The sequence below is a fragment of the Nicotiana sylvestris genome, chromosome 6 (genome assembly GCF_000393655.2).
Source record: "Nicotiana sylvestris chromosome 6, ASM39365v2, whole genome shotgun sequence".
Classification (NCBI taxonomy): Eukaryota; Viridiplantae; Streptophyta; class Magnoliopsida; order Solanales; family Solanaceae; genus Nicotiana; species Nicotiana sylvestris.
In genome coordinates, this window is record NC_091062.1 from 87,785,616 (window position 1) to 87,801,544 (window position 15,929).

General features: G+C 34.2%; 2 protein-coding genes across 12 annotated transcripts; one reads left to right on the forward strand and one right to left on the reverse strand.

The window, feature by feature from the left end:
• Positions 1-304: 304 nt before the first annotated feature.
• Positions 305-15,604, reverse strand: LOC104234086 (kinetochore protein SPC25 homolog). 10 transcript variants are annotated; one of them, XM_009787582.2, is made up of 9 exons: positions 15,309-15,604; positions 15,076-15,140; positions 9,941-10,102; positions 7,967-8,080; positions 7,679-7,768; positions 7,479-7,601; positions 7,005-7,225; positions 6,733-6,812; positions 6,421-6,631 (listed from the first exon to the last, which is right to left on the reverse strand). In XM_009787582.2, the coding sequence occupies exons 3-9, from the start codon at positions 10,080-10,082 to the stop codon at positions 6,589-6,591; spliced, it is 813 nt and encodes a 270-aa protein (XP_009785884.1). In that variant the 5' UTR covers positions 10,083-10,102; positions 15,076-15,140; positions 15,309-15,604; the 3' UTR covers positions 6,421-6,588. The 10 variants fall into 10 exon arrangements, 9 of the variants coding, with proteins under 9 accessions (XP_070006435.1, XP_070006433.1, XP_070006430.1 ...); XR_011400643.1 differs by lacking the exons at positions 6,421-6,631; positions 6,733-6,812; positions 15,076-15,140; positions 15,309-15,604 and adding exons at positions 4,118-4,459; positions 4,549-4,662; positions 14,362-14,754; XM_070150331.1 differs by lacking the exons at positions 15,076-15,140; positions 15,309-15,604 and adding an exon at positions 14,362-14,754.
• On the forward strand, positions 1,207-4,581 carry LOC104234085 (short-chain dehydrogenase TIC 32 B, chloroplastic-like). 2 transcript variants are annotated; one of them, XM_070150325.1, is made up of 8 exons: positions 1,207-1,483; positions 1,794-2,025; positions 2,711-2,790; positions 3,012-3,199; positions 3,632-3,719; positions 3,864-3,910; positions 4,031-4,111; positions 4,239-4,315. In XM_070150325.1, exons 1-7 carry the CDS (start codon positions 1,261-1,263, stop codon positions 4,100-4,102), a joined length of 930 nt encoding a protein of 309 aa, XP_070006426.1. In that variant the 5' UTR covers positions 1,207-1,260; the 3' UTR covers positions 4,103-4,111; positions 4,239-4,315. The 2 variants fall into 2 exon arrangements, with proteins under 2 accessions (XP_070006426.1, XP_070006425.1); XM_070150324.1 differs by lacking the exon at positions 4,031-4,111 and having other exon boundaries at positions 1,209-1,483; positions 4,239-4,581.
• Positions 15,605-15,929: the final 325 nt, after the last annotated feature.

Here is a 15,929-nt window from a genome sequence, read left to right on the forward strand (position 1 = left end):
GCTCTTTTATGCGTTCCATAAACTACAATTGCGAAATAAGTAATGCAGAAAGTAAATAACATAAGTATTTTTACGTGAAAAATTGTCCGGCTCGAAATGTGAAAAAAATACGACTTACTTCCCAGTAGGACTTTCCGCAGCATTTTACTACAGCTCTGAGTCAAACACTAATGTTTACAAACCTCTTGCAAACCTAAGGATTAAACTCTAACCCTTGTAGTAATACGCCACAGGCTGTCGCGACTGCTTCAAGTTAACTCTAACTTGAACAGTACAACTCAAGTACTTAATACAAATACTTCTAAGAAAAGCTGAAAGGTACAACTAAAAAGTTCCTACTAAAATTGAACTAGAATAAAAGACAGACATATCAAATTGGTTATTCAATCTGGTTCATATAGCTTCAAGTTCGTACTTTTAATTGCTCAAAAACTACCTTGCTGTTTTACTCTCATTTGTTGCTTAACTTCAAAGTATGTGTGTCACCTGTAAAAGAGAACAAAAATAATATTTATAGAGTTAGTAGAATAAGGATTAATTAGAGGTTTAATATTTTACTCTTCCTTGGTGGAAGAGTACTAGTTAACTTCAACTTCTAACTCTTTTGTTATCTAGGATAGAACTCTCTTCAAGTAAGGAGTCCCACTCCTTATCAAATATGCAATCTTTTCGTTCAGGGATTATCAGAAATAACCATTTGTATTTATTCCTTGCACGTATATGCCTTTTGCTTGAATTTGATCGGGACTTGTGTACACTGTCCATGAACCTGATTGATGTATGTGTCCATTTGTCAATCATTAAAACCAAAACCACTCAGGTTAACATTCCATAATCTTTTTTTTTTTTCCCGGAGTTCAAAGAAGAAAAAGACAGACATAGTTGGAAACAGCAGCTAAAGTATGTGCCCTGAAACAACAAAAATTTTTAACCTTTCCCCAAAGCAGAACAAGCATTACGGTAGAAAAAAAAAGTAAGGCAAAACAAATAAGGGCAGACAGCAATTATTCGAAGCAAGAAAGAAAACTTGCCCATAATTACGTGCGTGTGCTATGCATAAAAGCTCAAAAAGACAAATCAGAAGCTTATGGTCAATTAAAATATGCCACAACCTTATAATCTGCAATATAAGCTACAAATATTATGCCACAACCACAAGTTCCTAAAGTCTTCTTCTTTTTTCTTAAACTTCGTGCCGAGTCAAACTACCTCATTTAATATGAAACGGAAGGAGTAATATTTTCTTGCATATATAGGTGCATGGATATCCATAAGGTTTACAAGGCATTTATATATACGTGGTTGTCAAGCATAGCTGCAATTTTGCAATTTAAAATTCCAAGCTGTGCTCTGATGAAGGTTACTTTTAAATATTTAGTAGGTATTGATGGGCCAAGTGGTTATGGCTCTAAAACCACTGCAGAGCAAGTTACTCAAAATTGCTCCTTTTCCCTTTCTTCTCAGCTCACTGCAATTATCACTGGTTAGTCTTCATAACCCCTATTATCACTGGTCATACATTCTTTTATCTTCATTTTCATAAATTACAATTTTAATGACCCTGTATTAGTTATTTAGTGTTCTCTCCATGGACTCATTTTGTCATGTAAAGCTTAGACAGAGTTTTAGGCTTTCAGTGAATTTTAACCTTGTGACAACGGCTTAGTTATCAATTTTAATTAATTACCTTATAAGTGACATAATTGTGTAAATATATTTTGCGCCAACAGTGCACAGGACTTAAAATGTTAGTATTAATTTCTTTTTGGATTTTGATGAATGAAAAATTACAGGTGCAACATTTGGGATAGGAGCAGAAACAGCAAGAGTGCTGGCAAAAAGGGGTGTAAGAATAGTTATTCCTGCAAGGGACTTGAAGAAGGCAGCCATGGTAAAAGAAGCCATACAAAAAGAGAGTCCTCGGGCTCACATAATTTTATTGGAGATAGACTTATGTTCATTTTCTTCCATTCAAAGATTTTGGGCACACTTCTTGTCTTTAGGACTACCTCTTCACATTCTCATGTATGTCAATTTCTATTTTAACTTTGTGTATTGGGAAAAATTGAGTTTACATGTTAAAGTAAAATAAAAATGACGTGTCAAGACACGTAAACTAGTCAAAGAGTTACAGCTGGCAAAGAGACACGAGTTGCAACAGATACGAGCAAAGGCAAAGGAAGAGGCACGGGCAGATATTCAAAGGACTCGGCGCCCGTACCTATTTAAATCATTTAGGTCCAGGAATCAAGGGGAATGAATCTGACAATATATGAGAGTACAAATATAGTATTTAATGAGCATTAAATACTGAATATGTTATAGAATCTGTATTAAATACAATGATTGTGTAACGTAGCATTCAATGTCTTTAATTACTCATAATAGCTTTATTATGACAAAGACAAAACGCATATCTCCCAAATAGCTATAAAAGGGATATAACTGATCAATTGTAGGGACACGAAATACTATCTGAATATATTGATTTACTTGTTTTTCTTCTGATTATATTATTGCTAGCCAAAGTACTTTCTTTCATATATTCTTTTGATTATGAGTAACCCGAGTTCTTCTAAATTAAAGCTTTGACCGGAATCCCATTTTTTGGTTAAACAACTTGTACTACTTTTTCCTTTTGTATTTTCTTCTGTGTGACTGATTCTTTTAGCTGTCTCTCTGATGGTTGGTCTGAAATTTTATCATGCAGAAATAATGCAGGCAAATTTTCACAGAAAATGGAGTTTTCTGAAGACAAATTTGAGCTCACTTTTGCCACAAATTACTTAGGTAATTCCTGTTCTACAGTCCACTTTTAGCAATAACAACACTAATATCAATGTACTTTGACTAGTTGTAGCTAGCAAGTTATTTACTACTCCAATATACTGCGACTTACTAAGCAGTTACCGGGTCGAATTTACCTGATAGAGTAAAAAACTATGCACTGTGAGTGCATCGAAGTTAATCTCAATGAGGATCGAACTTAAAAAGGATATGGTGTTGGACAGGTCATTTTCTGTTGACAGAGATGCTACTAAATAAGATGGTAGAGACAGCAGATCAAACAGGCATTGAAGGAAGGATTGTAAATGTTACTTCTGTAGTTCATAACTGGGTGAAAAGAGATCATTTCAACTTCTGTCAAATGCTCAAACCTAACATTTTACATGCCAAGGAATTGTCAAGACAGCTAAAGGTGAATATGTACCTATGTATTTCTTCATACACTATAGCTCGTTTGGCACTATCCTCAACCATATTCAGATCGCCACGAATGTTTTTTTTTTTTTTGGTGACTTTAGTCGCCACAAAAAGTCTCGTTTCTTGTATCAGAAAAATAGTCGTCTGTACACAAACGTATTGGCAAATTATAGCGCTAGTTATCTAGTCATTTTGCCTGTCCAAATATAAAAAGGGGGTTTTGCACCAAGGTGTTTTCATTACCACTCATTCCATTCTGTGAATCTTTGGGGTTAAGAGAAATGGAATGATTTAGTAAGAACTGCAATTTTTCACCTTTGAATTTCTAGAAAAAAATATTAGTAACTCTATCATTCAAATATTTTAGAGTGCTTTCGGCTTTGTATTTTGGGCTTGATATTGAAAGTGAATTTTGTAATCTGGACAGGCAAGAAATGCAAATGTAGCTATGAATGCTGTCCATCCAAGTATTGTGAAAACTGGAATAACAAGGGATCACAAGGGCTTTATCACAGGCATGCATTTCCCTTTTTTGTCGTTTTGAGCTTTTTTTTTTTTTTCTTTTTCATGTTTCCTTTTGCTTTTCTCTAAAATTTTGCGACAGAAACAAACAGAGACAACTAAATGTACCGATGACTTTCTTCATCAAATTTAAACAGATTCTCTCTATTTTATGGCAGCAAAGCTTCTAAAGTCAACATCACAGGTTCTGCTCGTCTTTGTCGAATATCCTTTCAAATCTCATACAATTCTTCTTTGTGGATACTTTTACCTTATTTTTTTCTAAAAATGAACGGGAAAATAACTTTTGTATCAAACATTTCAGGAAGATATAATAATCAAGAGTAAATGTAGCTTTTGGTACTGGATAAGTGCATTCATTATCACCAAAAAATAGAAATATTAGGTGTGATGGTACTCCCACCCACTAATTGTTCATTAAATTGGCTTATATGACGAATTAGTATTAGTAGTTCCGTTGGTTGATTACCTGAATTTATTAACGAGGGTTCAGTTTTCCATTGGAATGGCAGGGTTCAGCAAGTACATGCTATGTAGCAATGAACCCACAAACAAGGGGAGTAAGTGGAAAATACTTTGCAGACTGCGACGAATGTCACTGCTCAGCTTTAGCAAATGACTAAATTGAAGCTCATAAACTTTGGAAGCACACTCGTGCACTAATTCAACGAAGATTGCTTCCACATTTGGAATGACAATCCTTTTTTCTTAAATTTTTGGGAGAGGGAGAGACCTGTAAATAAACAGATATACACTTGTATATCCATCAGGGCCAAAAATAAAAAGGTAATCAGACTATAAAACGATACGAGTAAAAATTACATTGGAATTATGAAGACTTCTCTTTTCATCGTTTTTGGTGGTCCCTGACAATTATGGACCATGGCATGCTTCACCTTTTCTCTTTGCACTTTGAACATTCAATCTACCATTTTGCTACATTCAAAAACACCATTAATACCCCTTTACCACCTATGCTTTCACATACTAATAACTTTCAGATTGTACAATACTACCTCTAAAATGGACGCACATCAAATTCATCAACTTTTTCAGGCATTACAAAAACTATTGATTTTGTTTACGTTCTTTTGAGATTGCCTTCAAATCAGCAATGCAAATAACCTTAATCCCAAAATACTAAATATTAATGTAATAGATTTTATCATTAAATGAAATGCATATTACAGAAAGAAATGTTTGGTTGCATTCCTACTACCAACTGTTGCATTGTTAGCAATCAATCAACTAAGCCTCAATCCCAAACTAGTTGGGGGAGTGTTCAATCTGTGATGCTCGTCTCTCTTGCTATTCAACTTTCCATCAATAGGATACAGATCAATTACTCATACCCAAAATAGAAATGAGATAAAGAGTAGACGGACCAGATAAAAAACAACTGCAACACTCAGCAGTCTCTGTTCTACAATAGATACAAGATTAAAACATATGGGAGTACACTATAAGGCCTTGCAGAAACAACCAACAGAAAGGCCAAAAATAAATAAAAGGATAATCGGATGGATAACTTGAAAGCTGTGATAATATACTTCAGCAAAATCAATGAAGTCTTTTAGACCTAGGAAACAAAGTCAGCTAATTCAAACCCTAGGAAGGCTGTGAGGCTCCAGCATCCCCTTCATTATTGTTGGCTCGTTAATTTCCACTCTTTAGGTACTTAAAATCCCATTTCATTTTATGTATCTTAGTTCAACTAGGTACAAAGTTTAAGAATGTAATGAAGAGTGAAGACTTCTAAATCTTAAGGTGTTAAACTAAAGGTGTATATAACTTACTAAATATACTATTACAATGTTGTGGTCTTAAACATGCCATGTCAATCCTATAAGGAGTGACATTAAGGGTTAGATGAGAACGTTGGAGTTAAAAACCAACTAAATAATTTTTTTTTGACGGTGGTTTCTGGGTCAGCTTGTACGCACCTCGATTATTCCACCAGGTAGCTACTACCTCCCATCAACATAGCTACCGGGTAATTCTGCAAACAAGACTTGGGCAAATGAGGAGAAAGCACCTAGTATTTTTTGCCTCCGCTGTGATTTGAACCTGAGACTTCGTATTTAAAAAATAAACTTACAAAATATAAAAAGGTAGCATCCTTTTTTAAAAAGACCAAAAAGGAAAAGTAAGACACTTAAAGTGAAAAGGGAGTATTTGCTGGTAAGACACTTAAAGTGAAAAGGGAGTATTTGCTGGTCAGTGCTGGCCAATTAAGGCTTATGATGGCTGATCAACTTCAAGAAGGTGCTTCAACAAACTTAGATGAAACAAAAGGCTAATTGTTATCATTTCTTGACCTCCAAATAGGAAAATTTTGCTCGTTAGGTACTCATTCTGTATGAAGTGCTTTTTCAAATTCAATCTAATTGAATTTGTTGATGTTATGAGATGATTATTTAAGCAATGATGTTACATAATAGATATTTCGGTCAAAAACCATTCACGAGAAGGCATAATGAATAAAATTGTTTCGAATTAATTCACTTCTCTGTGATTATTCATCTAATGGTGTAAATTAGTGAAAATGTTTGTAAATTGTTTCCTGTAAAACTTTATTTAGCGTGCAAGGGAGGGACTAAATGTGTTTAGCTCAGAAATGGACATATGAATTCTGTGTGATTGAAGTATTGAACCTACAGATTAAAGATAATCATATTCCTCATATGCTCCAAGTTGACGAACCATTAATATTATACAGTGTTAAAATGAAAAAGCCTAAATGACACTGATAATAAATGATGTTTCTAATGCAGATTCCACTTCTTAACTCTAAATTTCTTATTTCATGTTTTTCTGCGACAACAGTATCCCACACTTCAAAATCATGTTGCTGCACTAGCTTCATTCAAGCACATGCATATCTTTATTCTTTTTCCCTGATGTTCTGTAATATAAAATTTTCATATAAGAAATTGATAAATTGCTAAACTGGACTGATCCTTGTTATATAACAACAGTGGGCAAGATGACCATTTGCAAGTTTACCTGACTTTTCTCATGCATGTGTGTGTTAAGTCCCAATCCAATTTGAGGTCTAAATAACCATTTCCAGCCATAGGTGGTCTCTTTTTTCACATCAGTTTGCCACAGGTGGTTTCACATCACAGCATTTATGAACAGAATAGTACAATCAAGAAAACAGACTTATTTGGTATCGATTCAACATTACCCAAGGGAAAAAGAGTCACAGGATAAACAAACACTGGAATTAATTTGAGTGAATTGTCAAAATATGTTCAAAGTTAACAGATAGATACCTTAAAACGAGGGGACCGGTGATTAGATGATGCAGATACAGGAGAGAGGACGGATGACCTATCCCGTTTACCGCGGGCAAGCTTCATGGAGTTTCTCTTATATTCATCAGGTTGAGGCTCCTCTTTCTGGGGTGAAGTTTCATCACTAATATCAGTTGAAATGAATGAAATCGGGGCAGGCATAGGGATTGTAGTAGCATCCTGATCTTGAGATGTTAATCCTGGAAGGAACAGAATAAAAACATTCCCCCCAGAGTAGCTTAGCGAATATATCCAAATTCTGAAACAATAACAGCATTTGCATGAAAACACTCCTATCATACTTGTGATTCTGCAGGCTGTAACGAACATGCCATTTTTATGGGGCTTACAGGTACCACTTAGGCTTTAATGACGTACAGGCATGATTTATTTTTTTTTAAAAAGTTTGCAATCAGGAGAAGAATTAAGAAACAGGCAAGACACAGGGCATACCATGTGCTTCAGCTTCTAGAAATTTCAGTCTCATCGTCCGGACGAACTTGAATAGTCCATCACTTTTATTTAACTCAATCAACAGCTCTTTTGCGTCATGCAGTTGTGGATCGCAATCAATCACTAAACCAAGCAAAGGAAAGAGTTATAATTCAGAGCTACCTTCAATTAATTAAAGTTGATTAAAAATCCAGACTTACAAGTATATACATCATCCTCATGACGGACAGTAAAGGAGTACTCCTTATCTGGATTGTTGGCATCTACATTAGTAAAGATGAATTTTACTCCTGCAGAAAATGTAGGACATAAATGTCTAAAGAAAATTGTATCTAGATGTAGGCCATCAATGTTCGAATAAGGATAATTGTATCTATATTAGAGTTCAGAATCTGAATAGAGAGCTGTTCCTTTTCTAACATGTTCAGCAAGAAAAAGATTTAATCTTCTAGTATGCTAAAAAGCGCCTAGCATTAGATTCTGCGTACCTTGGCCACATTCTATACGTAAATCAAGCACCTTATTGTACCACAGAGTAGCCTCCTCTATTGCCTCTATATGTTCAGTATTCTGGTTAAGCTTTTCTTGAAATGCTTCCAGAGCTTTTCCCCCAACAGAAAAGAAATGCACAGCTCAATTACCAAACAAGGATATCAAGCACTTAATGGAAACAGCACAAATAGATAAGAAATTATGCACATAAAAGCAGCACCAACATGATCAACACAGAAATAACTGCAATAAATAAAAGGAGCATTGTGGAAGGACAATATGAAAAGAACTAAATTGAACATTTTCATGACTGACATATTTTAGAGCTTGAGATATCACAAAGGAACAAGAGAGAACTATCATTATTTCTTCATACTCCTTTCCACCAAAACATATACCTTTTCTTCAGGCCAAATCATATACCTTTATTTGACTAGGCACAAAAGCACTCAGAGAGAAGATCAGGCTCCGTTACACTTAACTAGAACTTGATTCAGAAGCAACGATAAACTCAGCCATTTGACGAATATATAAAAAAGAGTCTGTTTTAACTTTTGTTGGTATAACATTTCAAATACTTTAGAATGCTCTTATTAGGAGAGATGGCATGATTTTGTGATAGCCACCATTAGCTTGTCACAAAGAGCATGTGATATTATGCAAATAAAGTTGGAGGAGCACCAACCTGCACAACAAATATACTAGAAAACTAGATCTTTCTTTACTTAAAGTACTACTTAAAAGTAATACAGCACATTCTGAAAGTATCTAGGACTTAAGTCAACTTAATTGAACTAGTTAGACCTAACAGAACAAATTAAGAAAGACCTGTAAAATAATGAATGGGTTGGTGAAGAGAACACGAGTTAACTTACAAGGACAACTATTAAAATTTCCTCAATGTGAGGTAAACAGACCAAGATAGGCTACCTTCAGTAAAAGGAAAAAAGAGAGGCACTAAACCTATATGTTAATCAAGTGTGCAACAATGATGTGTGAAGTACTAATGTTTCAGGTATTTTCTTTTTGTATAACAATGGTGTCCGAGCCAATCTGTGTGCACTACCAGGTAACTCTGTCCATCAAATCTGAAACAGATAGGAAGAAGTCCCCTAGTATTTCTTTAACCTCTGCTGGGATTTGAATCCTAGTCGCCCATGGTCATTTCCAGCTTCATAGGTCGCTAGACTGCCCCGGGTGCTGTTTCAGGTAATTTAACTGGCAAATAAGTTACTTTCTCAAGTAGATTCCCTCTTCTAGAATTTAATGCTAAGCTAGAATGAAGGTGAGGGAAAAGAAAAGGGCAGCACGCCTAGGAATGATTTTCTACTGCTCCCACAAACTATTCTTTTAAATTAAGTGTTTCATCACAAGTGTGCAACACAGAAGTTCTGTATGATTCATTTCTCTGGTTAAAGGAAAATAACAAGTGATTTTGGCCAAAGTTCTTGCGAGGGAAACTTTTTTCGAGAAAGGGAATTCAGAATGATTTGAAAAGAAGACTGCACTATTATTAGTCAGATAGTGATGTAAAGTATAAATGGCAGGTTTGGTATCCCATACATAAAAGAATTTGGCGACTATGGTCATACTAGGCAGAGATATGATAGATTATCAGTGGTGACTATTGTCAGCAAAATAGACAATTATACACAAATCTATGCCAAGAATTATTGGGTAAACAAGAGCAAATTTCTTTTTCTCTAACCTCCCCAAGATCTGGCCAACGATTTAACCTCCGTGCAACAAAAAAAATTTCAAGAAATGAGAATGAAACATCCTTGAAGTAGGTATTGATATGCAAAGAAAATACTCACATTGTCACCTTGTCCTAATATTATTAGTACCAGAAAAGAAAAGTTGAGTAAGGATACTTCTCGAAACATTTCCATGTCCTATTTGTGTAAATTACAAAACTCAAAAAACAACAACTCCCGTTTCTTAATGAATGAGTGAAGAATAACTCTTACAAGGATAAACTTTACCATCAGAATGTTGAGATATTAGGGCGGCATATTCAAGTTTCCTGGCCTTTTTATCTTCCAAAGCCCCTCTAAGTTTTTCCATTCTAGCTGTTGTAGCAGATATTGAGTCTGCTATTGCTATTCTCATTGCCTCTTTTCGGGTTTTTACTGAAAATGAGATAACTTGATAAACTTATTAACAAAAAAGGAATGAAAAGAAGACAGCATGAGCATACAAAATTTTAATAAACTAAGAAGATGAATAATGAGTAACCGATTTTCCTGCTAAAGATACATATAAGTGTTTTCTTTTTATAAGGTATGCATTATATGTGTGCCTTAATTCATTCACCTCTTAAATTATTCACCATGAAGAGTTAATCAACTTGAGAGCAAGAACTGGAGCATTTGGTAACATCATGAATGAGTAATAATAGACAAAAGAAAAGAATCCCAAGCATTTGCCCTGTCACAGGTACTTTCCATGTGAATCTTCATACATTCTTCTTGTTTACCATCAAATACAAACAGAAGTCGGTAAAACTCTTAAAAGTTAAAATCCTTCCCTCTTATACGCTCTAAGTCTTGAAGGTGTCGTTACTTTGAGCTTTCAACTTTCAACATTTAATGCTTCTCACCCTTACTACAATCAGAGTGTTAAAGGTACAATGTATTAGCACGTTTGTCATACTTAAGTCATTTGCAATTGCTGGTTCACTAACCTAATTAGAAGTGCTAATGAGAAGTCCACAATCAACATCCACAAGCTTAAAATGATCTAAATTCAAATTGTATACAGTTCATCTAACCTAAAAATTTGGAATGTGGAGTAAGTTGCATTGCTACGTAGAAGAGAATGATATCATTCAGAACTATCAGCTTCTTGTAGATAAGTTTTCCTCTCTTAATCTAAATGATCCATTAGATCTTGTTCTTTCCTACAAATATCCTGAAATTTCCTTCTCGTGTCTTCAAAATACTAGTTTCTTTTAATCATAAAAAGTAATTCTTTAGAACTTCCAAAGAACTATGCCTAAACGCAAAACTCCATAAGCACTCTCAAGCAATGTTGCTAAGCCTCACATGAGGCGCACTTTATTCTTGAAGTCGGGAGTAGGAGTAATGCAAGTTGAGCGTTTTGTCTCACTTAGGCAGCATTTTAATGAGTATATTAAGGCACTTAGGTGTGCACGTTATTGCCCACACAAGTTTGGTCTTGTAAAGGGCGATACAAAATAATTAATATAACCCGCAAAGTGACACATCAATTGTTAAGAAGACATTATGAATGAGTATGTTATTATCTAAGAATATGAACTATAAATTTAGTATATAAGATGATTACAATCATTATTCTGATAATTTACTTCAAAGTATTGCCTAATGTAGGCTTTTTCAGATTCCGTTATCTTATAAACTTTTATGTTTATATTTTTTTATTTTTTTTTTCTTTATTTGTGTCTTTCCTCCGCTAAAGCGTGCACCTGTTGCACTTTGCAGTTAAAGCATAGTCAGTTATTCAATGCTTTTCACCTCTGTCAACACTACTCTTAAAATCTATGATCACCCTTTTTCCATTGCGATGACTATTATGAAGAGGCGACAACAAAAGATTAACTCCAGTGATTTTCCATCCTCGGATGTGTTAAGCATTTGGATATATAAACGAAATTTGGACAAGTAACTAGGACAGCAATGTCAACAGGGTGAGTAATATGAAACACAAAACCCTCCTCAACCTAGACACGCCCATTTTGTTCATAAATTGTTCGACAGATCACAGAAAAATAGCAATGCAAATAAAGATTAAACACTACTGTACTTTATGAAAAGAAAAGATTAAGCACTAGTACTACTCCATCCGACCCAATTTATGTGGTGGGGTTTGATTCGGCGTAGAGTTCAAGAAAAAAAGTAAACTTTTGAAACTTGTGGTGCAAAATAAGTCATAGACATTTGTGTGGCTATAAATCATGTTACTAAGACTATAAATCATCTGATTAAGGGTAAAATAAAAAATTTTAAATTAAATTATTTTTAGATAAGTAAGTATGACATTCTTTTTGGAACAGACTAAGAGCCTGTTTGGCCAAGCTTCTCGGGGGCCAAAAGTACTTTTTTCCCCCAAAACAGTACTTTTTAAAAAATTTAAGTTGATTGGCCAAGACAGAGAAGTACTTTTAGCCAGCAGCAGAAGCAGTTTTTCTGCTTTTGGGAAGAAGCAGAAAATTAATTTATTCAAGACAAAACCGTCCTCACCTCAAAATTTATATTTTTCAAATTATCCCTTACTAATTTGAGTTTTTTTTTTCATATTTATTAAGTACTAGTTTTTACCATTCTTTTAAAATTAAAGATATCATATACATGAATCATATTGCAACTTTCCAAATTTTTATTGACTTTTCTTGTTTTTGATTTTTTCTTTGTGTAATGTCTTGTAACTTTTCAAATTATCATCTTCTTTTTTCACACTAAAGCAAATTATCTACATTCTTCTTTGGATTATCAATTCTCTTCCTACAAATAATCATTTATAATTTCTTCTATTATAGGATATTAGTTCCCGAATCTTTAAAACTATTATCAAATCTAACTTGTAAAAATTACCTACAAATAGGTAATAAATCTACAATTGCATCGCATAATCTATCTATATATTATTAAAAGAAAAAAAAAGGCATCCACATTGAACCAAGTGGGAGCCTCACAATAGGCCGCTTGGAAATTTAGGACAAAATTAGTTAGTTAGGTAAGAATTAGTTTCATTTTTAATTTAAATTTAAAAAAAATATACGTTATGTGTTGTTAATAATTAGCTACTTTTTTTGAATTTGAATTTAAACATACCTAACTATTATTTTTATGAAAATAATTTTTTTTTATATATTTAAAATTATTTCTACTTTACGCTCAATGCCATCTTTCAAGTTTAACACTCAGAATCATCTAGTTACAACTACCGTGGCTATACATAATTTCATCCGGCGACGCTCTTCTACCGATAAGGAATTCAACCATTATGTTAATGAAGACATTACGACAGAGATTGAAGAAGGAGATGGACCTTATGATATTCCTTTCGAAATACAAAGCAAGTCTTCAACTAATATGGAAGAGTTGATTGATAGAAGTAGAGATGAAATTGTTGAAAAATATTATCATGTATGAGTGATTTTACTTATTATTTCATAGTGAATTATCAGTATATAGTAAATTGTGGAATAGAATTCTAATTCATACTGAATGATGTATTTTGATTATTCAAATCATCGTGCAACAATAAGTTATTATACTAGATAATATTATATGTTTTGGTATAACTATATATGTAAAATTGATTTAAATCTTTAATATGTTTGTTTACTTTAAGTTTTGTATTTTAATTAAATAAAATACAAAATAATAAAAGTCTATTACGGTAAATATTTAAGTTCATTTTTCTCTTTAAAATAATCATAAGACCTTGGTACTATTCTTTTTGGTAATTTGGCACTCAAAAGCACTTTTTAGAAAGATTGGTCAAACACAATTTGTTTACAAAATGTTGCAAAAAGTACTTCTTAAATGAATTGGCCAAACACAAATTGTTTTGTTGCAAAAGTACTTTCGGAAAAAATACTTCTCAAAAAAAGTACTTTTTAAAAGGCAGAATAGCCTCTTAGATACTTGTACTTGTTTCAGTTAGTCATCCCAATCCTCGTAATCTACAAAGTTTCATCCAGACACTTAAACTTGATCAAAACCTATATTTTAAACTCTTCTGACCGTTGACCAAGCACGTATGGCAACAAAATGGTTGAGCCGGACAATACGAGTGTAGTTCAAGTGGACAACGAGCATGAATATGACATTTTGAATAAGAAATAATTAAAATAAGAATGAAAAATAAAATAAAATATGTAAAAAAGCAAAAAACAAAATTCCCCGCACCCCACCCCATTTTTCTTTTTCCTGTTAGCTTCTTTCCCCCACCCCTCCCCTTTTTGTTTTCTTATACGCTTCTTCTTCTTCCCCGAACAAAAAACAAAAAGATTCTTGTTTTTCTTGATTTAAATACCGCCTGCAAATGCAAATGCAAATCATTGTTTGCACCAGGTAAGAACAATTCCTAATTCTTCTAAAAGCGTCCACAGTAATTTCCCCATCCCTATTCCCATCAACTTTCCTCTTTATAATCCCAAAAGAGGGTCAAATCATTCAAGCCCAATTTCTTCATAATTACCCGATTACCTTATAGGAGCAAAGGCAGAAGGAGGATAGGGTGAAGGAAAGTATGGGAATATTTGACTTAGAGAAGCAGTTTGCATTTTATGGCGCATATCATAGCAACCCAGTGAATATCTTGATTCACATGGTGTTTGAATGGCCAATCTTTTTCACCGGTCTTATTCTTTTCGATTTTACGCCCCCACTTTTCAATTTACCTCCGATTAAGCTCTGTGAACACAGTTCCTTGGTCCTTAACTCCACTTATCCACTAACGCCGCCGTAATCTATGTCATCAATGGCGGACAAGAAGAACGCCGGCGAGCAGCTCACGACTCCGACTCTGATTCCAACGCCCTCCCTTTCAAATCCAAGCTAAAACCCGATTCCGTCATCCTCCAAATCCTAAAAAACCTCAAGGCCTCGTCCGCCGCCTCCAGTTCCAAAACCTTAACTCTCACCGATATGTTGGCCTTTCCACCACCTGTCGTGAAGTGACAACCTCCCAATCGACGAGGTACAATACAATATAAGAGTCACTGTGGGCGAAAATTCCGGCCAAAGTTCCGGATCTAAAACCCATATGACAGTAGAAACATAAAATAAGAAGACAATGGGGTAAGTATAAGAGGAAACGAAAAAGCATCTGAATAGTTGATTAATTATTTTTAATTTACCACGTGACATGGCATCTAGGCATTGTAATTTTTTGACGTGGCAGCCCGTTATAAGTATTTATTATACACGGTTTAAAAGAGTGGAAGTGTTCAATCGATATATTGTTAAGTTTGGGGACTGGCATGACAAAATGGCACAAATATAAATGTTATTTAAGCTATTCTGCCTTTTTAAAATAAGCAAATTTTGGCATTTTGGCCAAACGGGCTCTAATAATGGAAGTATGACACATAAAGTGTGAGAGATTGATATACCTGCAAGTGCTTTTACTAAATTATCCTCCGCCTCTCTAAGATCAGTTTCAATTTCTCAACTTTTGCTGCCGGGACAAAAGTATCAAAGCAAAAATATACCAATTAGCAATCCAACAGAGAGAAAGTTCAAAGCTGTAGATATTTTAATTTAACTGAAAATGCGCGCCCGAAAAATTGAACTTTTTAAAAATGGACTCGCTAGAAATCGAAATTTAACATTTCGAAAAGTTAACCTTGTAATTGAAGGTTTTGTTGAGTTTGGGTGTTGATTGAATGCAGGGATTCCTCAAAGGAGGTGGCGCCTGCATTTATACGCTGCTGTTGAATGGGGAAATCCCTCTCACATGTTAATCTAAGTTCCTCCATCTTTGATCCTATACTTTGCCTTACTCCTTTCTCCATCTCTTCTCAAACCCTTTTTTGTGTCCCTCCACTTTGTGATGTCTGACAGGGAAATTTGTGTGTGCGTGAGATTTTTGAATACTGGGAGATGTTTCCCCCAGCCCGCGATTTTCCTTTCTTATAATGTAAAAAGCAGTAATATTTTATAAATAGCTTAAAGGAAAAATATTGATATACGATAACTATTTATTTTCATTTTTATCTTTTTATCTGAATATGTGACTACTTATTTATAAAATTTCAACGCCTAGTGCATTTCGGCACAACTACTAATTCGATCATGTTTATTTTTCCATTCAAATTTTTGCGACACTAAACTTGAAAATTTTCTAAAAGCTGAGCCTTCTTTGCTGATATTTAATTTGGTGACATTTGATGAGTTCCTATAGTAAAAAAATTTAAGAGCTCTATTTTGGTTTTAGGCTTTTTGGCTATTGCTATCCTTATCCACT

What these genes read in the sequence shown, in the direction of transcription:
- LOC104234085 (XM_070150324.1), top strand. Translation starts at nt 1,261, where the DNA reads ATGGATATCCATAAGGTTTACAAGGCATTTATATATACGTGGTTGTCA. An exon ending in CTACCTCTTCACATTCTCAT is followed by an intron (nt 2,026 to 2,710) that starts GTATGTCAATTT and finishes TTTATCATGCAG; the next exon opens with AAATAATGCAGGCAAATTTT. An exon ending in TTCTAAAGTCAACATCACAG is followed by an intron (nt 3,911 to 4,238) that starts GTTCTGCTCGTC and finishes TTGGAATGGCAG; the next exon opens with GGTTCAGCAAGTACATGCTA.
- LOC104234086 (XM_070150326.1), bottom strand. An exon ending in TGAGGATGATGTATATACTT is followed by an intron (nt 7,602 to 7,678) that starts GTAAGTCTGGAT and finishes TGCTTGGTTTAG; the next exon opens with TGATTGATTGCGATCCACAA. An exon ending in ACCGGTCCCCTCGTTTTAAG is followed by an intron (nt 6,813 to 7,004) that starts GTATCTATCTGT and finishes ATGTGAAAAAAG; the next exon opens with AGACCACCTATGGCTGGAAA.